This window comes from Pongo abelii, chromosome 23, assembly GCF_028885655.2.
Source record: "Pongo abelii isolate AG06213 chromosome 23, NHGRI_mPonAbe1-v2.0_pri, whole genome shotgun sequence".
NCBI lineage: Eukaryota > Metazoa > Chordata > Mammalia > Primates > Hominidae > Pongo > Pongo abelii.
This window is the reverse complement of record NC_085929.1, coordinates 47,302,422-47,324,956: the sequence shown is the minus strand read 5'-3', so window position 1 is coordinate 47,324,956 and position 22,535 is coordinate 47,302,422. Positions and strand designations below refer to the sequence as shown.

Sequence of the window (22,535 nt, the reverse complement as noted above, 5' to 3'; positions counted from 1 at the left end):
AGTACGAGAGCCGCGGGGAGCAGGAGGCAGAGCTGGGTTCCTCGCACCCTGAGGTTGCCCAGGGTTGTATCTTGGGCGAAATATAGAAACAGGACTGCGGATACGTGGACACTGGAGACGCGAGGAGTGAAAACTGCAAGACTTAGCTTTTGCGTGGGGTTGTTTTTCTTTCAGTCTTGTGTGCCCTGCTCAGGTCTCATTGGTACATAGCAGTTCGTTTACGCACTATCCCTTTACATGGTGTTATAATAATATAACACTAGTGAGTTAAAAGTTACAAAACTAGTAAGTTAGAATAAAAATGATAACTGTAAAAATGATTGTTTTTACCTTACAGCGCTTGTAGCTGCGTAGGATTAATTATCTTGAAAATCACTTCTTATACCTCCGTTACTTGGCAGTGTTATCACTCCAAACACGTCTGAGAAAAATAATTTCTTAAAGCCTGGCATGTTTCCAGGATATATTCTTGTTGTCTTTAACTGTAGGGTACTTCGCTACCTGCAAGGAGTTGACAAGGCATTGTGCCTGGTGCTAGGAAACAGTATAAGTACTGTCTATTTAGAAGGTTAAATAGAAAAGTTCGTTTTGATATTTACTATATAATAGTAATTAGCATTTTATGTGTTGAAGGAGCACCGAAGAGAAAAAGTGAGAGGGAAGTCTTCCCTAAGATGACTTTTTAAAAAATTATTACTGATGGGTAACTGAAAAGATGACATGCAAATTGCACTAAACAGGGATAAATAGCAACTATGCAGACCATTGCGACTCCTAAGAAGTGCTACTGTGAACGTTATCTGTTCAGTGATTTTTGTCTTTTAGAGGCAGGGTTTGGCGGTATTGTCCAGGCCGCATCCAGTGGCGGGATCACTGCAGCCTCCAATTCCTGGGCACAAGCGATCCTCCTGCCTCAGTCTCCCAGGTGGCTAGCAGTGCGGGATCGAGCCTCCATACTTGGCTAATTTAATTTTTTTGTAGAGGTGGGGGTCACATTAAGTTGCCCAGGCTTGTCTTGAACTCCTGGCCTCAAGGGACTCCCACGCCTCCCAAAGTGGTGGTATTACAGGCGTGAGCCACTTCACCCAGCCTGATATTTTTATATGGGAAGATGAGCTCATGATTACTAAATAGCTCGAAGAATATTTCTTAACAACAAGCTGATTCTAAGGAAAAAACTCGTTACAATCTGTCAGCGTTGTATATTGTATTGTTTTCCTCTCAGAAGTTTTTCCATTTTTAGCTCCCCACCAATTGTCTAACTACTGGAAGACTTACTTATATGTGAAATTCTGAGACCATTTAATATTACTACGTTAATAGTAACTTTATGAATATTGGTAAGAAGTGTATTTTGCAAACTCCTCAACCGGGAAATGTCAGGATTAGGAATTGAGGGCTAGATTTTAGTCGTTTTCTCTATTGAACAGGTTGATGATCCAAAAGCCGTAAGATATTTGTATGCTTTTATCTTAATTATAGGAAAGAACCTGCAGTTAATAAATTCTTCCTAAAATTCCAGGTAAAGTAGACAAGTATCACAGGAAGAAAATAGCCGGCTCCAAGAGCTGGCTCCACTTTACATTAAGTGGATACAATGTTTTTATTCCATTCTTACTAGTGAGGAAGAGGAGACACAGAAGAAGAAATTAAAAGCACGTGTAAGAACAGTGTCCTCCTGACTTGTGCTGGAGTGATTGTGCTTATGTAGAGAATTCCACTTTAAGGTTTGCAAAATATTTGTCAGGCAGTACTATCTCCCAAACAAAAACAACAAATCGTCATATACCTTATTTTAACATAGGTAATTCCAATTTTTCTTTCTGATTCCACTTACATTCTTGTGGCATCCTGAGTTGGCTAAAGTATGGGGTGAAGCATCATGGCATAGGTAGGGACTTTATTCTGAACTTAAATTGAGGTATTTAGTATAGAAGCTTTTTCTCTTTATTTCTGTATTTAAACTAAGATTTTTATAAACTGAGGCCTTTGCGTTTTTGTCAGTTTCTCTCTCTGCCTTCATCAGTCTGCAGTTCGAGATTGTGGCAGATGGGGCTGAATGTGGAGACTTCTAGGTCCAGACGTATTCCTAGGCCTGATGCTACTATTAGGATTACTCAAGTTGAAAACATCTCAGTTTCTCACAGGCTTAGCTGTTGAAGAACAGTACATCTGCCTATTTGCTATACTTGCTAGCATTGTTTATAGCTTAGTTTTATTTGATATAAGGATTTATTAGTTTAACTTTTTAAATTGCACAAAGAAATACTAAAAAGTCTTTCTGAACTAGTTGTCAGTGAGGATCCAGGGAGACTGTTCTTTTCAAGAACTGTGTTTTGAGATATTTTTGTTTTTCCCTTTTTAGAGACAGAAGCATTCTCCCACTATTTTCTCCCATTTAACAATTTAGTATCTTGTATGTGGTTTCATGGCTTTACTTGATGGTAATTAAGATCGAAGAGAGTGTCTTTGTTTTCTACTCCCTAATACAGTACGTGGCACATGGCTTTTCCTAAATGTTGTAAAGGAAATGAACAGAATGCATTTCTACCCTCAATATAGAATTTAGAGTGTAGCAACCAATTTTTTGTACATGTGTACAAATAACCATAGCACAAATTAGATTAGAAGGTTATCAAATTAAGAGAATTGTGAATGAAGTTTTGTGTGGTCCTATGTGAGAAAAGTCTCTACACTGGTCCTACTTGATTGTGTAACATAAGGAAGCCTGTAGTGCCAAAGTCCAAGTGGCAGTTTTTGGCCAGAAAGTAGCTTGTTCTAAGCCTTGGAAGCATTAATCGAAATTTCGTACCTACGAGTTGTTGTTTTCCTCCATTAGTTAACTAGAATTTGGGATGGGAGAAACTAAATCTAGCTTATGAGTAAATCCTTTTTTTTTTTAAGTTTTTATTTTTTTTGCAACAATTTCTAGCTCAGAAAAATTGCAGGTATGGTACAAAGGAATTTTTTCTGAACTAGTTGAGAGTAAGCTGCCAACATTATACCCCAACACCAGTGAGTGTGTACTTCCTACAAAGTCTTTACAATGCAAATATTAAACTTAGGAAACTAATGCTGATGCATTTATGCCATCTAATCCTCAGATTCATGTGTTGCATTTAGTTGCCATGTCACGTAGTCTCCATTCTGAAACAGTTCCTCAGTCTTTCATGATCTTGAGAGTTTGAATGTTACAGGCAAGTTATTTTATAGACTTTCTCTCAATTTGGGTTTGTCTGGCCTTCCCTCAGGATTGGATTTAGCTTAATACATTTCTTGGCAGGAATATCACTTCCCAAAGTTAGTGTACTGTAAGTTATACTATGTCGGGATGTCACCCTAAATACATTCCTGACGCTGCATTTTGAAACTTAGGAAGAACGCAGTGTAAGAAACCCTGTGTCTTCATTAAAATTTAACTACAAAGAACTGGTGATTACCGTGCTCTTTTGCAAAGTAGTGTTTCCATAGAAAAGAATTTTATGGTGTCTATATACCTGTTCCTTATTAAATCATTTTACTTTGCCGAATTGCAGATGAGGATGTTTTGGATCATATAATCTTTATGTTTGAAATGGGAGCTATTCCATATTAAGGGTACTGAGTAACATTTTCTTCCATCATATTAAACATAATGGAAAAAGTAGGCACATTTTCTTTGTTTGAATGGTGCTTATAAGAAATTCCAAATTCTGTTTCTTTTCATTCCATCTGCTACTTTGCATTTATACTTCTGCTTCATATTGAGATCCTCAGATGATACTAGGAGAGTGAAAAAGGCAAGCCACAGGGTGGGAGAAAATATTTGCAACACATAAAGCTGACAAAGGGTTCATATGCAGAATACAGACAACACCTTCAAATAAAGAAGGACAGTCTATTAGAAAGCTGGATGAGAGTTGAACTTTACAAAGTCTTTTCAAATGACCAGTAAATATATGAAAAGGGACTCAACTGCAATGAGATGCCAGTAGGCACCTATCAGAATGGCTAAAAAATCTTTAAGATGGACAATAGCTAAGCATTGGCCAAGGCATGAAACAATTGGAATTCTCATACGTTGCTGATAAAAGTGTAAATTGATAAAAGAACTTCGGAAAACTGATGCCCATTTAAATTCAGCCTGCACATACCCTTATGACCACAGATTCCACCCAACTGAAATGAATGTAAATGTGGATATGACAACTCTAGTTATAAAGAATCAGGCCGGGCGCAGTGGCTCACGCCTGTAATCCAGCACTTTGGGAGGCCAAGGCTGGTGGATTACGAGGTCAGGAGATCAAGACCATTCTGGCTAACACGGTGAAACCCCATCTCTACTAAAACAAAAAATTAGCCGGGCGTGGTGGCATGCACCTGTAGTCCCAGCTACTTGAGAGGCTGAGGCAGGAGAATCGCTTGAACCCAGGAGGTGGAGGTTGCGGTGAGCCAAGATCGCACCACTGCACTACAGCCTGGGTGACAGAGCGAGACTCTGTCTCAAAAAAAAAAAATCAACCCTTTCTGTTTTCAAAGTTAATATATCCCCTTGTTTTACATAGTTAATGGCTTTTGTTGTTTGTTTTTAAGGCAAATTTTAATAATGTCTACGTGGCTTCCAACTGTTGTGGAGTGCTCTTAAATCTATCAACCATTTTAGTCACTGGATTGTTGCAGGCAGCCCATATACTATAGGGTCTGCACCAAATGGAGCATGTAACGCTAATTCTTTGTGTCTTTTTTCTTCTAGTTATTTGCTTATAATGAAGTGTTGCCCTGAACTGTTGGGGAAAGAAGGGTTTGTAGGGCCAGGAGGAAGTATGAATGGATGAGGTTGGGAGGGGTGTATAAGGAGAAAATCTATAATGTGACGGGCATGCAAATATAAGCAAGAAAAATCCTCATAGGTCTCAGTCACAGGAAACAAACATTTTGAATTATATCATGACGGCATAGTTATTTTATAAACTGCATATTTGAATTTAATTGAACTCTTATTTCAAGTTTCAAATTTTGGATTCAGATATACCTACTGAGTTGAATTCTAAGTTAACAGCTTGTGCAAATGATTTTGTCATTGCATGTTGACATATCTGCTTCTTTTCCTCTGGGAAGAGGCACAGAGAAGCTATACATTGTTTATTAGACTCATTGAGGCAAAGAAAGGGGTTCATTAGCCAGTAGCCTTAAAATAAATAAAATTTTAAGCTGGAAAAAATTTAACCATAATAATACCACAGCATTCTGATTAATTGAGAGTTTACTTTTAAATTTTGAAAAGGTAGTCATCTAAATGTCTAACATTATTTTTTAAGTATAAATATGTTGCGTGACAGTGAATTTTAATTTTCTAAACAAATATCTTTTTTCTCATCTTCTTCAAGCATGGGAGGTAAAGTACCACCTGCTACTCAGAAAGCTAAATCAGAAGAAAATACCAAGGTAAGTTTTAATTTCATTTGTATGTTTCGTGATAAAGTACCGTAAGATTTCTTAGGGGTTGTTTTTAAACTGCTGCTCTCCAGTTATCACTCCTGATTTCCCCAAGATCAGTTGGAAATAAGATCTTTTAAGACCTCTTTGTCTTTATAACTTTGTAGACCCGAATTCTCTGGATTCTGATTTAGAACTGAGAATTTAGGGTTGGATGTTCACTGTTTTAGAATACATGACAATAAGAGTTACATGTATGGCCTGTAAGTGGTAAGCTCCGTGATGGTATGCATCTGTAGGCTTCATCATTGCCTTACAGTGTGTCATATGCATTGTAAGTACTTTATTATTTGCAGAGTAAATGAAGAAGTATCCCAGGTCAGTAATTTAATTTTTTTGCTCTACTACCTGAGTGATATTTCTGAGTGTGAATCATGGTGTTGGGTTAGCATATTTGCTTAAAGGACGTGTAAGATTAGGAGAAGGTTACCAGTAGCTGAAGTTGAGAGACAGATGAAGGGGAAAATACATGTTTAAGAATGTTTTCTTTTGTTTGTTTTTTCTTTCCTGAGACAAAGTCTCACTGTGTCACCCAGGTCCGAGTGCAGTGGTACAGTCTCGGCTCACTGCAACGTCAGCCTACTGGGTTCAAGCGATTCTCCTGTTTCATTCTCCCGAGTATCTGGGATTACAGGTGCATCCCACCATGCCTGGCTAATTTTTCTATTTTTGGTAGAAATGGGATTTCGCCATGTTGGCCATGCGGGTCTTGAACTCCTGACCTCAAGTGATCCCTCAGCCTCCCAAAATGCTGGGACTAAGGCATGAGCCACGACACCTGGCCAAGAATGCTTTCTTCATAAATTTTTATTTCTCTCTTCTGCCTTCATATCTAAAAGGCTTTTTTTTTTTTTAAGCAAATTTTCTGATTAGCTGTCTTAAATTGATGAGAAAATAGCTGTTTTATTATTTATAAACTTAAACATTATTATCTATTTGGATCTTAAAGTGGAAGTTATGTCTATTAAGAAGGAGAATGAGAAAAGGTAAGCAAAAGCCCAAAAAGTAGTTACCTTTTTTTTTAAAAGGGTCATTTATCAGAGTGGTATTTTCTGAGCCCTAGATATTTTGCCATTTGGCAAATGTGTATGAAGGCAAAATTATATTTAACCTATGTGTCAGCTGAAAATTTTTTGTAAGAAAAACATTCTAAATTAGAATTATGACTTGTCTTTTCAATATATTCTAGAATACCTAGACTTTGCACATTTTATAGGGACTCAATAAATATTTTGTGACAAGGTAGGTCTTTGGTTCTTTTTTTTTTTTTTTTGAGACAGAGTCTCACTCTGTTGCCCAGGCTGGAGTGCAGTGGTGCGATCTCGGCTCATTGCAAGCTCTGCCTCCCGGGTTCACGCCCTTCTCCTGCCTCAGCCTCCTGAGTAGCTGGGACTACAGGTGCCCACCACCACGCCCGGCTAATTTTTTTGTGTTTTTAGTGGAGACGGGGTTTCACCGTGTTAGCCAGGATGGTCTCAATCTCCTGACGTCGTGATCCACCCACCACGGACTCCCAAAGTGCTGGGATTACAGGCATGAGCCACCGCGCCCTGCCTTGGTTCTAATTTTGTAAGTACCAGGGAAGCAACCTAAAAAAACTGGTTAACTATATATGGTTGAGTGAATAGATGAAGGTAGGCTGATAATGGTATATAATTTACAAGATACACAGCATTGTTAAATGCAAAAGGCAAAGGATAGAGTTGTTTCATATATAGAGAGACTATCCTGGAATCGTATATACAAGAAACCATACTGGTTACTTACAGGATGGGAAGAAAATGTTGCTTTCTATAATGTCGTGCACTTTTAAATTCTTTGGGTTTTCATTGTTTGTTATTGTAATTCCACAGGTTCTTATTTGCAGTTCTAAAACTCAAAAACCCTTATAAAGATTTTTACTAAATTTGGCAATAAAATATAATGTGAGTGGACATGAGGCTATTTATAATCTCTAAACTGTTTATTGTCAATGTTCAAACTTTATTTTGAACAGTTGTTTTTGAGACAAAGTCTTGCTCTGTCGCCCAGGCTGGAGTCCAGTGGCATGATCTCAGCTGACTGCAACCTCCACCTCCCAGGTTCAAGTGATTGTCCTGCCTCAGCCTTCCAAGTGGCTGGGATTACAGGCAGGCACCACCATGTCCAGCTAATTTGTATTTTTAGTAGAGATGGTTTCACCATGTTGGGCAGGCTGGTCTTGAACTCCTAACCTCAAATGATCCACCCACCCCAGCCTCCCAAAGTGCTGGAATTCCAGGCATGAGCCACCATGCCTGGACATATTTGACAGTTTATACATAGATTTGTAGAAACCAGTATAAATATTGGGTATGTTATTAAATACTGATAGTACTGTTTGTCTTCCCTTTGCTAGGAAGAAAAACCTGATAGTAAGAAGGTGGAGGAAGACTTAAAGGCAGACGAACCATCCAGTGAGGAAAGTGATCTAGGTGAGGAGACGGTAGTTGGTTTGTATTTGAAAACCTATGATGTAATACTTTGTTGATTTTTATTAAAGTGACTTAAATCAGCACTGTGTAATAGAAATATAATGGCACATATGAAACTTAGAATCTTCTAGTAGTCACATTTTAGAAAGTAAAAGGAAACAGATGAAATAAATTCAGATATTAATGGCATATTGGTTGAAATATTGACATGTGTAATCAATTTTTTTTTGTTTTTTTTGAGATGGAGTCGTGCTCTTGTCACCCAGACTGGAGTGCACTGGCACAATCTCGGCTCACTGCAACCTCCGCCTCCCGGTTTTAAGCCATTCTCCTGCCTGAGCCTCCCGAGTAACTGGGATTACATTACAGGCACCTGCCACCACACTCGGCTAATTTTTGTAATTTTAGTAAAGACGGGCTTTCACCATGTTGGCCAGGCTGGCCTCGAACTCCTGACCTCGTGATCCACCCACCTCAGCCTCCCAAAGTGCTGAGATTACAGGTGTGAGCCACTGCACCTGGCCTCGATATATTGTTAATAAGTTATTTTTCTTCTTTTTAAAATAGCATTCAAACTCCAAAGGGTATTTTACACATGTGGCACCCCTCAATTCAGGTTTTACATTTTCATTGATAATAAATCAGACTTCATAATGTTTGTATTAGAAAAAGTTGGGTTACATATTAAAGTTGTTCTAAGCATACTTAAAAAGTTTTCTTTTTTTTTTTTTTTTTTCTTTTTTTCTTTTTTTGAGACGGAGTCTCACTGTGTCGCCCAGGCTGGAGTGCAGCGGCGTGATCTCAGCTCACTGCAGCCTCCACCTCCGCCTCCCAGGTTCAATCAATTCTCATGCCTCAGCCTCCCTAGTAGCTGGGACTACAGGCGTGTGCCACCAGGCACGGCTAATTTTTGTGTTTTTTTTGTAGAGACAGGGTTTTGCCGTGTTGGTCAGGCTGGTCTTGAACTCCTGATCTCAGGTGATCCACCTACCTTGGCCTCCCAAGGTGTTGGGATTACATATGTGAGCCACCACGTGCAGCCAAAAGTTTTCCCGTAACTGAATTGAGTACCAAAAAATAGTATTTTTTTAGTACTTACAACCATGTTGAGAAAACTGGTTCATATTTAGAACCAGTTATCTGTGCTATGAGTTTGGTTGGTTTTTGGCCACAAATTGACAAAGTTTCTTCATGAATTTGGAAGTCTGTTATATCACAGAACCTGAAGAAAAGTACTTGAAATGTTTCAAATGTTGAATCAGTTTTGGTTTTTTTTTTTTTTGGAAGACTTGAGTCTTGCTCTGCCACCCAGGCTGGAGTGTGGTGGCACAGTTTCGGCTCACTGCACCCTCTCCCTCCTTGGTTCAAGCGATTCTCCTGCCTCAGCCTCCCTAGTAGCTGGGACTACAGGTGTATGCCACCATGCCTGGCTAATTTTTTTGTATTTTCAGGAGAGACAGAGTTTCACCATGTTGGCCAGGCTGGTCTCAAACTTCTGACCTCAAGTGATCTGCCCACCTTGGCCTCCCAGAGTTCTGGGATTACAGGTGTGAGCCACCACGCCTGGCCTAAATCAAATTATCTTTGATATCATTAGAGGTCTTATATTCTATTGGCAGTTGTTCGAGTGCTAAATTGAAGATCTTTTACTTTTTATAAAATGCCTCTTTAGTCTTACTTTCTACCAGTTTCTGAAACTACAATAAATTTTTTATCCAACTCTCTACCTAAAAGTGTTTTCTTTTTTGTGTACAAATCAAACTTTGATAGACAAGCTTAGTTCCTGTTAAAAATGGATTAAAATTTTTTTACCGTGTTAAAGGGCATAAACTTTGAGCTATAATCTGAATAAATTCCAGAGATCCAGTATACAGCATGACTATAATACTGTATACTTGAAATTTGTTAAAAGACTGGATCTTCAGTGTTCTCACCAAAAATAAACAAATATGTGAGATGGATAGGTTATTAATATGATGGGTGAGAATCATTTCATTATGTGAGGTGCAGTAAAGTGAAACACAATAAAATGAGGTATGCCTAAGGTCGGGCGTGGTGACTCAGGCCTGTAATCCCAGCGCTTTGGGAGGCTGAGGCAGGTGGAGCACCTGAGGTCGGGAGTTCGAGACCAGCCTGACCAACATGGAGAAACCCCATCTCTACTAAAAATACAAAATTAGCCGGGCGTGGTGGCACATGCTTGTAATCCCAGCTACTTGGGAGACTGAGGCAGGACAATCGCTTGAACCTGGGAGGCAGAGGTTACGGTGAGCCAGTTGCGCCACTGCACTGCAACCTCGGCAACAAAAGCGAAACTCCGTCTCAAAAAAGGATATGCCTGTATGTTAAAACATCGCATTGTACACCATGCGTCGTTTTGTTGTTGCTGGATACTAATTCTGATTTTAGGTGGGTGATTTTAAATTCTTTTTTTTTTTGACTAAGGAAACTTCTTATCAAATTAACTATTTGCAAATGTGTTCTTTTTAAATGGTGTGTGTGTGTATATATATATAAAACTCTCATTTTCCTCTTGGAACAAATTACAGTTGTCATTTAACATGAAACTTGCAAGATAGTCCTTTTCGATCTTTACTGTTTTGGTTGTAAATACTAGCTTTGGTCACTACTGTACATATGGAAACTAAATTTATTTTTAAATCTAGCCTTATTACTTGATTTTGCATCAGTAGTAAGCCTTTATTTTAAAATTAAAACTTGTCCATGCTACTTTTTAAAATGAAAATAATTAGGGACCAGGTGCAGTGGCTCATGCTTGCAATCCTACTGCTTTGGGAGGCCGAGGTGGGAGGATTTCTTGGACAACATAGTAAGATCCTGTGCCCCCCAAAATTATTTTAATTTTAAAAAAGGAAAGTAATGAATGTAATTATATTAAAATATTTTGATTTACCTTAAAGTATCACTGTAGCTTGTGTTACCTGCATAAAGTATTTTTGAAAAACATAGTACATCAGTGTGTAGAAAAAAATTATTTGAACTAAATCAGTTTGTTGACAATGGTGTATTTATATACAATGACTAAATCAGTGGTGTATTACTAGAAACTGCACATGTCAACAACCCCACTACAACCTGATAATAAATATCTTACATGATGTGACAGTTAACGTAAAGTGTAGTGTTACCAAAGTAATGAAATGTTTAATGGGAACATATTTTAAAATGCATCAATATTTAAATCAAAATTAAAATATTCAATTAATTGTAGTAATAGTATGTCAGTTTTTAATAATCTTGGGAGTGGCTACTATATTGTACGGTGCAGGTCTTATTGTCGTTTTCTCGACTTTGGCAGAAATTGATAAAGAAGGTGTGATTGAACCAGACACTGATGCTCCTCAAGAAATGGGAGATGAAAATGCAGAGGTAAGTTCGGTGACTTGATTTCCTGCTTGTTCTAACAAATGTGAAAGGTCCTGCTGTTGCAATGATTTTATGACATGATTCTTCCAGGAAAAGTGCATAGTAAATCTTTCTCTGACTTCAGGCATTTTAGGCAAGCATTGTATTTTACTACTTAAAATACTAGTGAAAATAAATACTGTTACTTTCTGTTTTATCTGTTTTTTAAGTTTGCATCTGGTGTGACTGCTTGCACTGTAACGTAGAATTCACTTAAAATACATATCTACTAGAATTCACTTAAAATACATACCTATTAGTGGAATTGCTCTTGATGGAATATCTAATGCCAAATTGTATTACAAAATGGTTTTGTCATAACGGGCCCTCAAGGGAGTGAAAATTGGTTCTTGGGAGGAGGGCTTGAAAAAAATTCTACATATTACAATGGTTAGTGGTCCTCCAAAGACTCATAGAATATTAATATGTAGTGTATCTGTGGTATTAAAATTGGGGATATGGAAGTGAGGAAAAGATGTCTAAAAAGGCTCCTTAGTGTCTGATAAAAGATTTGAGAAACACTCTAATATAGTAATAGCAGTTTTAAAAGATCGGTTTTTATCCTCAGAACTTGATATTATCAGATTTCATCTTTGCCAGTATTGTGGGAAATGGTATCTTTTTGTGGCTTTTAATTTGCATTTTCCTGGCCAGACGGGGTGGCTCACGCCTGTAATCCCAGCATTTTGGGAGGCTGAGGTGGGTGGATCATCTAAGGTCAGGAGTTTGAGACTAGCCTGGCCAACATGGTGAAACCCCGTCTCTACTAATAATACAAAAATTAGCCAGGCATGGCGGTGCACGCCTGTAATCCCAGCTACTTGGGAGGCTGAGGCAGGAGAATCACTTGAACCCAGGAGGCAGAGGTTGCAGTGAGGTGAGATCACACCCCTGCACTCCAGCCTGAGCGACAGAGCAAAACTCTATTTAAAAAAAAAAAAAAATGCATTTTCCTGATTCCTAATGAGGCTGAGCATATTTAAATGTTTATTGGCCTGCCGTTCACTGGCATTTGCGAACTCCTGTTTAAACTTTTTCCACTTTTTGCTGGATCTTTTTCTTACTGCTTTGTATTTCATTTCAATATTCTGGATGCTAATAATTTGTTGCTAGTGCTGCATATATTTTCTACTAGTTTGTGACTCATCTTCACTCATCTTTCTTCATGTTGTTTCAAAAATAGTATCTTTTAATGCAGATATTTTCTGCTTATTACTTTAAGGTTATAATTGCTGTAGTGCATTGCTTTTCACTTCTGAACATTTTATACACTCACCTTTCACCTTTAATCTACCGGTCCCACCAATACTAAAATACACTTTCTGAATATTGTGGGTCTGTTTCAGGACTCTATTGTTCTGCTTGTCTGTTTTTTTTCTGTTCACTAATGCCACATAGTCTGATACTAAGTCTTGTTATTTTGTAGAACAAGGACCCCCAAAACTTTTTAGTCTTTTGGCTGTTCTTGGCTTTTTGTTTTTCCAAGTAAATTTTAGAAATAGGTTGATCAAGTCTTCCCCCTCCCACTGGTTTTTTTCCCCTTTGTTAGAATTGTGTTAAATCTAAATCAAGTTCAGGAAAAAATATATCTCCTCACCATTGAGATAAACTATCCATAAATAATGTTATCTGCCCAATTTTTAGGTGTTTTTAAAATATTTTATTAACTTACTAATGTGTTCCCCATAAGTCTTGTGCTTTGTTTTTTTTGAGACAGTGTCTCACTCTTCCATCCAGGCTGGAGTGTAGTGGTACAATCACAGCTCACTGCGCCCTTGACCCCCTGGGCTCAAGTGATCCTCCCACCTCAGCCTCCGACCAGCTGGGACTATAGTCATGCACCACCATGTCCAGCTAGTTTTTTATTTTTATTTTTTAAAATTCTTAGTAGAGACAAAATTTCAAACTCCTGGCTTTCCAGAGTGCTAGGATTACAGGTATGAGTCACTGCACCTGACCTAAGTCTTGTGCATTTTTGTTAAGAACAAATGTAAGTACTTTCTGTCACCATTCGTCAAAGGAAACTTAAAAGGTTAAATGTTATGTTTCTTGATGGTATTACTTCTTTTATGATGTGTCTAGGTTTATAATTTTTTATTTATCCTGCTTGGGATTCATTGAGCATCAAATTCTAGGGTTAACTTTCTTTAGCTCTAGAATATTTTCAGCTGTTATTTCATTCAAATATTGCCTCCTTCTTGTTTACTTTATTCTCTAATTCTGGATCCCTGGTAATGTTAGACTTTTGTTATTAAGTTTCATTTCTTTATCACTGTCTGCTGAAAAGCAGTCTAGGCTTTCTTTGTTCCATTGATGTTTGAATTGGAATGCTTGTGTTTTTCATTTTGGTACTTCAAATCTTTTTGAAGTCTACTTGGTTATTTGTAAGTCTTTTGCTCTTTACTCATTTTCAGAATTTACTTTTATTAAACACATTAAATTCCTTGTTGAACTCTTTGCTGGTCTTACTCTTATTTTTCATGGCTCTTGCTCATTAAGGTACCTTGTTTACTTTATGATGTGTGTGTTTGTGTGTTGTGTGTGATATTTTGAAAATGTGTTCTTTGGAACTTCATCTGTAGAAAAATTTTGAGGCCTAGGTAAGAAGGTGATTGCTTCCATCAAGTCTCTGAATTGGTGCTACCAACTCAAGGACCCCTTGAAAGTCTCAGCATGGTGTTTTTTTGTTTGTTCCAATTACTTTGGTAATACAGAATTCCAGATGAAAGGCTGGCTGTGGCTCTGAATTTTCAGGGGAAGTTCTTTTAATCTCACTACTCAACTGTCTGTTTCTGTAGGACAGGTTTATACCATTATGCTTGCCGGTATTAGCATTTGGAGTTCCAGATTTATTTTGGAAGGTGTCTGGTTAAACCACATACATTCTCTTCCTCTGAATATAGACTTTGTATCCTGTGTCCTGCATTACCTTCAAAATAAAATTGCAGCCAGGAGTGGCGGCTCATGCTTCTAATCCCAGCACTTTGGGAGACTGAGGCACGCAACTCACTTGAGTCCAAGAGTTCTAGACCAGCCTAGGCAGCATGACGAAAACCCGTCTCTATAAAAAAAATGCAAAACATTTAGCGGGTTGCGAGCATGTAGTTCCAGCTACACGTGAGGGGAGGCTGAGCCCAGGAGATGGAGGTTGCAGTGAGCCGTGATTGCACCACTGCACCGGAGCTTGGGCAACAGAGGTAGACCCTGTCTTTAAATAAAGAAAAAATTATTTTTATATTTAATATTTATTTTTTCTGTTTATTTTTTGTAGAGACGAGGTTTCACCATGTTGCCCAGGTTGGTCTTGAACTCCTGGGCTCAAGGGATCCACCTGCCTCAGCCTCCCAAAGTGCTGAGATTAGAGGCATGAGTTGTATATTTTTTTTCCTGTGGTTAAAGATCTCCTGAGCTTTCCATTTTAGGAGGATGTTTGCTATAAGTTTTGTTCTTTTTTTGCAGGGGTAGGGTGAGACATGGTCTTGCTCTGTGTCACCCAGGCTAGAGTACAGTGACACAATCACAACTCACTACAGCCTTGACTTCTGAGCTCAAGTGATACTCCTAACTCAGCCTCTGAGTAGCTGGGACCAGATGCATGTGCCACCATGCCCAGCTTGTTTTTTTTTTTTTTTTTTTTTTTTTCTTTTTTTTGGAGAGGTAGGATCTCCCTCTGTTGCCCAGATGCACATGTTTTTGTTCTTAACTAATCTTTATACTGTCAGCATCTTGTACAGTGTTTGGTCTATCTATATAGCATAGGTGCTCAATAGTTGTTTGTGGGAACAAAGAAATGAGACCTTTCTCTTCTGAGGATTCAAACCTAAAAGGAGCTAGTTATCTTTTTGTGAGGAGATTGGGTTTAATATTTATGGATAGCTGGGAAGGAGCTGGTATGCTTTGGTTGGGATGGAAGGTTAAGCAAAGGTTATGTCTCGGGCAGAGTGTAGGAGTGAAATTTGTTTTAGTATAAAAGGTTAAAACTCGTATGTAATTTCTCACTAATGAGTTATCATAATTGTCTCTTTGTTCTCTGGAGACTACAGAAGAATGAATGAAAATGTGTATTGTGACTGCACTTCATCTCTAAGAAGGTACAAATTGCTTCCTTCTCTCTCTACTAATTCTGAGATGATTTTTATTTTCTTCCTAGATAACGGAGGAGATGATGGATCAGGCAAATGATAAAAAAGTGGCTGCTATTGAAGCCCTAAATGATGGTGAGTAATCTTTTTGCTACATTTCTATGATAGTCAGAATATTTATTGCAGTAACTTAAATAGTGGTAAAGTAGAAGAGAAGTTACATGTACCTGTCCTGTATTGGAGAAGATAGTGTCCTATTATCAAGTCACCCCTTCCTCATTGATAAAAGAGGCTGAAATCACTTCTCTCTGCAAGGACAGATCCTGATTTGATTCAGTGCCTCTGATTTCCTGACACTATCGTGGTGTTTTTCTACTGAGAAGAGGCTTTAAAGAGGTGAAAGCCTTTAAAAAAAAAAAAAAAAAAGTAGTATTAGAATAGTGACCCTTAACTTTTTACATACTGATACCCTTGACAGATGATGTTCATAGGCATACCAATCTTATTCCTAGTCAGAGCATGTTAGATTCTCTTCAGAAAATCCCCTCAGAGTGAGAAAGTGGTGATAGTATTCGGTTTTGTTTTTTGTTTTGTTTGTTTGTTTGTTTGTTTTGAGACGGATTCTCACTCTGTTGCCCAGGCTGGAGTGCAGTGGCACGATCTCGGCTCACTACAACCTCCGCCTCCCGGGTTCAAGCAGTCCTCCTGCCTCAGCCTCCCGAGTAGCTGGGATTACAAGCGCGTACCACCATGCCCAGCTAATTTTTTGTATTTTTGTTAGAGAAGGGGTTTCACCATGCTGGCCAGTCTGCTCTCGAACTCATGACCTCGTGATCTGCCCGCCTCAGCCTCCCAAAGTGCTGGGATAACAGGCATGAGCCACTGCGCCCAGCCTCTTTTTTTTATATATTTATTTTTTCAACTCTCCAAGGTAACAATAGGTAATTTTTTTCTTTTTTCTGTTTTTCCGTTGTATTTTATTTTATTTTTTATTTTTGAGACAGAGTCGTGCTTTGTCGCCCAGGCTGGAATGCAGTGGTGTGATCTCGGCTCTCCGCAACCTCCACCCCAAGTCAAGCAATTCTCCTGCCTCAGCCTCCCTAGTAGCTGGGATTACAGGCGTGTGCTACCATCTCTAGCTGATTTTTGTATTTTTAGTAGAGAGGGGGTTTCACCATGTTGGCCAGGCTGGTCTCAAATTCCTGACCTCGAGTGATCTGCCCGCCTCTGCCTCCCAAAGTGCTGGGATTGCAGACGCGAACCACTGCGCCCATGGTAGTATTAAATATAATGTTTGATCGGTTATAATTTGTAAGAACAAATCATGTATAAACTTGGGTACTGTGGCTGCTTGAGTAATATTTCACTCTTTATAACAGTGATAGTGTGTCACAATGCCATAGTTGACTAGATGCTATTGTATAGTGCTCATGTGCATTTGGACTTCATTATTAGATTTAGAAGATGACTGAAGTTATTTTTAGAGTGAGTTCAGTATTGATGTTCCGAGTTGGTACATATTTTAAACATTTTGTGATTCTACCACCTGATTAATTTAGCTCCTTAAAACATGTTTATACTGTTTTATACTGCAGTTGCCTTAATAGTTTACCTTCCTGAAAAATTTATTCCTTTATTGCTTTCTGTTTACTTTCCCTGGGTTATTCTTAGAGCTGTTTTTTATTCTACTCTTGCTTGTAACCTTTGACTAACTTTTGCGTATATATTTAAGATCTTCATCAGAGGATTATAGACCTGCCAGACTAAGACCCCGTATTTTACCTCTCCAGTCTTGTTTTCTGCAGTCAAACTTTACTGTTCCAGAATATTTTTTTAATTTATGCTATACTGTTTCTCTGGAAAGCTTTTCTTCACGTATTTCAACTTTTAATTGATACTTATCAGTTGTTCCCAGCCATTGCTCTTCTGTACCATTCCTTTTCTTCACATGAAACTTTTGCTAATTTCCCTACCACCTAAATTTTAAGAGAGAGAGTCTCACTCTGCCACTCAGTTTGGAGTGCAGTGGCATGGTCATGGCTCACTGCAGCCTCAAGTTTCCTAGGCTCAAGCAATCTTCCTGAGTAGCTGGCAGTACAGGTGCGTGCCACCATGCCTGGCTAATTATTATCTCTTTTTTTTTTTTTTTTTTTTTTGTGGCACAGATAGGGTTTCATCCTGTTGCCCAGGCTCGTCTTGAATTCCTGGCCTCAAGCAGGCCTCCCAAGCTCAGCCTCCGAAAGTGCTAGGATTACAGGTGTGAGGCACTGTGCCTGGCCCATTTTAAAATTTACTGTCTCAGCAATATGTAACAAAAGGAAAATGAGGCTATCACCTAATCATGTTTTTGTTTTCTCATTTTTTTCCTGAACTCTCTGTTCATGTGCCTTTGTAAATTTAATCTAGTTCTGATTTTAGAATTTATGCAATTTTATAGTGTATTCCAAAGGATAAAAGATTAGTATTCTAAAGCAGGGGCTGTGAATCCAAGCCCCACCAAGATTGGTGAAGGCAATTTTGTTTGGAGAATGTAATTAAAACCTGGAGTATGGAGCCAGAGTGGTATGGTTTGAATCCCACGTCTGGCACTTAACTGTGGCTGCTTTCCCACTACAACAGCATCATTGAGTAGTTATGAAAGATTGTATGGTCTGCAGAGATTAAAATAATTCTCATTTGGCCCTTTCCAGAAAACGTTTACCAACTCCTGAACTAAATGTATGGAGGAGCCATTTGTTTAGTTGGGAAGATACAGATTGGGAATAGATTTGGAAATGGGGTAAGAAATGGGAATTCAGTTTTTCGATTTTGGCTGGGCGTGGTGGTTCACACTTATAATCCCAGCACTTTGAGGGGCCGAAGTGAAAGGATCTCTTGAGTCCAGGAGTCCAAGATAGCCTGGTCAACACAGTGAGACTCCATCTCTTAAAAAAAAAAAAAAAAAATTAGCTGGATGTGGTAGTACGTTTCTGTAATATGAGCTACTTGAGAGGCTGAGATGGGAGGTTCCCTTGAGGCTGGGAGGATCCTTTGAGCCCAGGAAGTTGAGGGTGCAGTGAGCTGTGATGGTGTCACTGCACTCCAACCTGGGTGACAGAGCAAGACCTTTTTTTTTTTTTCGAGATGGAGTTCCAGTCTTGTTGCCCAGACTGGAGTGCAATGGTGCAATCTTGGCTCACCACAACCTCCGCCTCCCGGGTTCAAGCGATTCTCCTGCCTCAGCTTCCAGAGTAGCTGGGATTACAGGCATGCGCCACCATACGTGGCTAATTTTATATTTTTAGTAGAGACGGGGTTTTCTCCATGTTAGTCAGGCTGGTCTTGAACTCCCGACCTCAGGTGATCCACCTGCCTCGGCCTCCCAAAGTGCTGAGATTACAGGCGTGAGCCACTGTGCCTGGCCAAGACCCTGTCATAAAAAAAATTTAGGTTTCGAACATGGTAGGTCTGAGTTGTTTATTAGACATTTAAATGTAATTACCTATAATAGATACCTGTAGTAGTAATTAATAAGACTGAGCATTTTTCTGTGTTGTTTTCGTGAGTTCTTTTCAAGTCCTTTACTCATTTGCTAACTGGCTAAGTATCTTTCACAGTGAATTGTGACATTTATTTAAAAATTTCTGTGTTCAGCCTGGCACAGTGGTAATCCCAGCTACTCAGAATCCCAGCTACTGAGTTGGGGGGATCACTGGAGCCCAGGAGTTCGAGAGCAGCCTAGGTGACACAGTGAGGCCCAGTCTCTAAAAAATTTTTTTTAATTAGCCAGGTTTAGTGTTGTGGGCTTGTATTCCCAGCTACTCAGGAAGCTGAGGTGGGATGATCACTTCAGCTTGTGAGCTATGATCATGCCACTATACTCTAGCCTATGTGACAGTTAGACCCTGTCTCTTAAAAACATTTCTGTATTTGTCTTGCCTCCCCAAGATTTAGACTTTGTGCAAAGAACTGTTCTGATTCTATAGGGTGTTTTATTTGTCGAATGACTTAAGGGATTAGTAAAGAAGCTAACTATGAGAATAGGACAAAATGAATTAAAGTATAGGTTATGGTCTTTTATGAATTCTAGTTTTCCTGAATTTTTGTACCATTTATTTGAATTCAAATAATAAGCATATTGTTGTTTTCTTTTAAAATCAGCCCTGTGAAGTTAGCATGGGTTCCTTTTCCTTTCTAAGCTTAATTTTATCTTTTTAATTTAATGGTTAAAAGAAAATCAATGGAATAAAATTAATTTACCTTATCCTTTAAATTGATTTTATCTTTTTACTTTTATTTTTATTTTTATTTTTATTTGTTTTGAGACAGAGTTGCGCTCTGTCACCCAGTCTGGAGTGCAGTGGCGTGATCTCGCCTCACTGCAAGCTCTGCCTCCCAGGTTTGCGCCATTGCTCAGCCTCCCAAGTAGCTGGGACTACAGGTGCCCGCCCCCATGCCCAGCTAATTTTTTGTATTTTTTAGTAGAGACGGGGTTTCACCGTGTTAGCCAGGATGGTCTTGATCTCCTGACCTCATGATCTGCCTGCCTCAGCCTCCCAAAGTGCCGGGATTACAGGCGTGAGCCACTGTGCCCGTCTACTTTTTCCTTAAACAAAATCAATATGGGTCATACTAAGAATGTGCTATTCTGTTGTTAGTTAGGGGCTTACGTACCCAGAAATTGTCTTACCTCGTGAGTTACAGTATAGATGTGGTAAGATTTGCTTTCAAGACCCAGTTTTAGTGTAACTTAGTTGTCTTTTTTATTTTTACTTGATTAAAAGAAAAATGTAAAAGACTTAACTGGATAACAGATCAAAACTTTTTATTAATATTTTTATCCTCTGAGTATTTCTCGATAACTTTTGTTTCACTTTAGGTGAACTCCAGAAAGCCATTGACTTATTCACAGATGCCATCAAGCTGAATCCTCGCTTGGCCATTTTGTATGCCAAGAGGGCCAGGTGAGAACGCTAAACAGGAAAGCATCCCGTGGCAAATAATTTCTGCACGTTTGTTTAAATAGAGTTGCTTCTGTGTTGATCCCAAAACTTTTACTGAAATGAATACTTTTTAATAACACCCTTATTTTTCAGTGTCTTCGTCAAATTACAGAAGCCAAATGCTGCCATCCGAGACTGTGACAGAGCCATTGAAATAAATCCTGATTCAGCTCAGCCTTACAAGTGGCGGGGGAAAGCACACAGGTAAGTAATTGAATTTAATTATTTTCAGAACTCTTTACATTTAAATCTGATGTTTTAAGATGCTTTGTTTAAACAAAAACACAAAAGTTCCTAATGACTTTATTTTCAAATTAGTATGTGCTTAGTATCAAGAAGTGAGATAGCTTGTAGACAGCTGCTTAAAAGGCAAAAGAAAAAAAAATTTAAAAAAAGAAGTGAGAATACAGGAAGGAAGAAATAAAAAGTATTTTCATTTTTTTCATTCAAATAAAGCTACTCTTACCAGTTTTTGACTACATATGGCCAAATATAAGGTAAGGATTTTTACTTAAAATTAATTCCAGGAAAAGAAAGAATGATCTTTTATCAGTGTCCTTACAAATTTTCTCTTACTTTCAGACTCTGTAAGTTAGCATTGAACCACCAATGTATTACAGAAGAAGGAGTATGCCAGCCTGAAACTACTTCAAGTCACTGCTAGGCCACCTGAAAAATTAGGAAAAGGAGGGGGGGCATAAAGAGGTGAATTTAACCCAGATTAGTAATTATACCTTGCAGCAAAACTTAGGAATATTTGTATCTTGGGGATGAAGCGTTCAGTGACTTTGACATGTTACATGGGTTGAAAGGGCTCAAATGTGGATGGAGATAAAGATGGATATGTTTTTAGGACAACTGTATTAGCTGACTCAGAGTAGCTCTAGTGGATTTTATGACACATGTTAAAGATAAACATTAAAAGTTGAAATAAAATTTATTAATGCTGTGTCAGCACAGGAAAAGTCCATGCATTGCTGTTGATCCTTTTGAAATCCCATTAGTCCAAGTATTTCTTTGCCTTCTAATACAAGACAGCGTTGTCCCATCTTGTGCTTTGCTTGTCTCAGACTGAAAATAAGCTATTTCTGTGGGAAATCATGGTTCATTATAGTGGAAACTAAGATTTGATCACTGTGTGTGTTCATTGCTTTTGGTATGTACTGTCGTTTCAATGAACAGCTAGAAAAAAACATTTTAAAAATCATGAATTTAAGGAAAAAAATTCCTGAAATTATGAGTGTATACTGATATTTTCTATTAAAATTTAACATTAAATGTTTTGTTTTATCTTTTGGTTTGTATTTTTGACACTTGTGTGGTCAAAATTTTTGTACTAGTTTTACATTTACTTACAATGCTGTGATATACATAAAACTCTTTCAGAATTATAATACCTTAAAAACAGTATACACTCTAAGTAAAGTTTGAAGGTTTTTTGGGAAGTTTTTGTTTTGCTTTGTCTTTTGTTTCTACACAGTCTCGCTCTGTTACCCAGGCTGGAGTGTGGTGATGCGATCTTGGCTCACTGCAACCTTCACCTCCCAGGTTCAAGTGATTATCCTGCTTCAGTCAGCCTCCTGAGTAGCTGGGATTACTTACAGTCGCGCCCCACCATGCCCAGCTAATGTTTTGTATTTTTGGTAGAGAGGGGGTTTCGCCTTTTAGCCAGGCTATTCTCAAACTCCTGGCCTCAAGTGATCTGCCCTCCTTCCCCTCCCAAAGCATTGGGATTACAGGTGTGACCCAAGGATGTTCTTATTCTTAGAATAAGAATAAGAACACTTGAAATATACAGTCAAGATAACTGTATGAAAAGTTACCTGAATTCATTTTTTTCTGTGTAGCTTATGTTGTTAATGCAATACACAGTTTTTTTTTTGTTTTGTTTTGTTTTAAGGCATTTTGCTCCTTCACCTAGGCTGGAGTGAAGTGGTGCGATCTTGGCTCACTGCACCCGCCCTGGGCTCAAGTGGTTCTCCTGCCTTAGCCTCCCAAGTAGCTGGGATTATAGGTGTGGCTACCATGTCTGGCAAATTTTTTATTTTAGAGATGGGGTTTTGCCACATGGGCCAGGCTGGTCTTGAAGTCTTGACCTCTGGTGATCCACCAGCCTC

At 38.6% G+C, this 22,535-nt stretch overlaps 1 protein-coding gene across 1 annotated transcript in view; it reads left to right on the top strand.

Annotated features, from left to right (window-relative positions):
* ST13 (ST13 Hsp70 interacting protein) overlaps window positions 1-22,535 on the top strand; it is a 31,485-nt gene that overhangs the window by 470 nt on the left and 8,480 nt on the right. Inside the window, 6 exon segments of the mRNA NM_001133649.1 lie at window positions 5,367-5,424; window positions 7,853-7,928; window positions 11,248-11,318; window positions 15,505-15,571; window positions 20,295-20,379; window positions 20,512-20,622. Coding sequence (NP_001127121.1) covers window positions 5,367-5,424; window positions 7,853-7,928; window positions 11,248-11,318; window positions 15,505-15,571; window positions 20,295-20,379; window positions 20,512-20,622 — 468 coding nt within the window.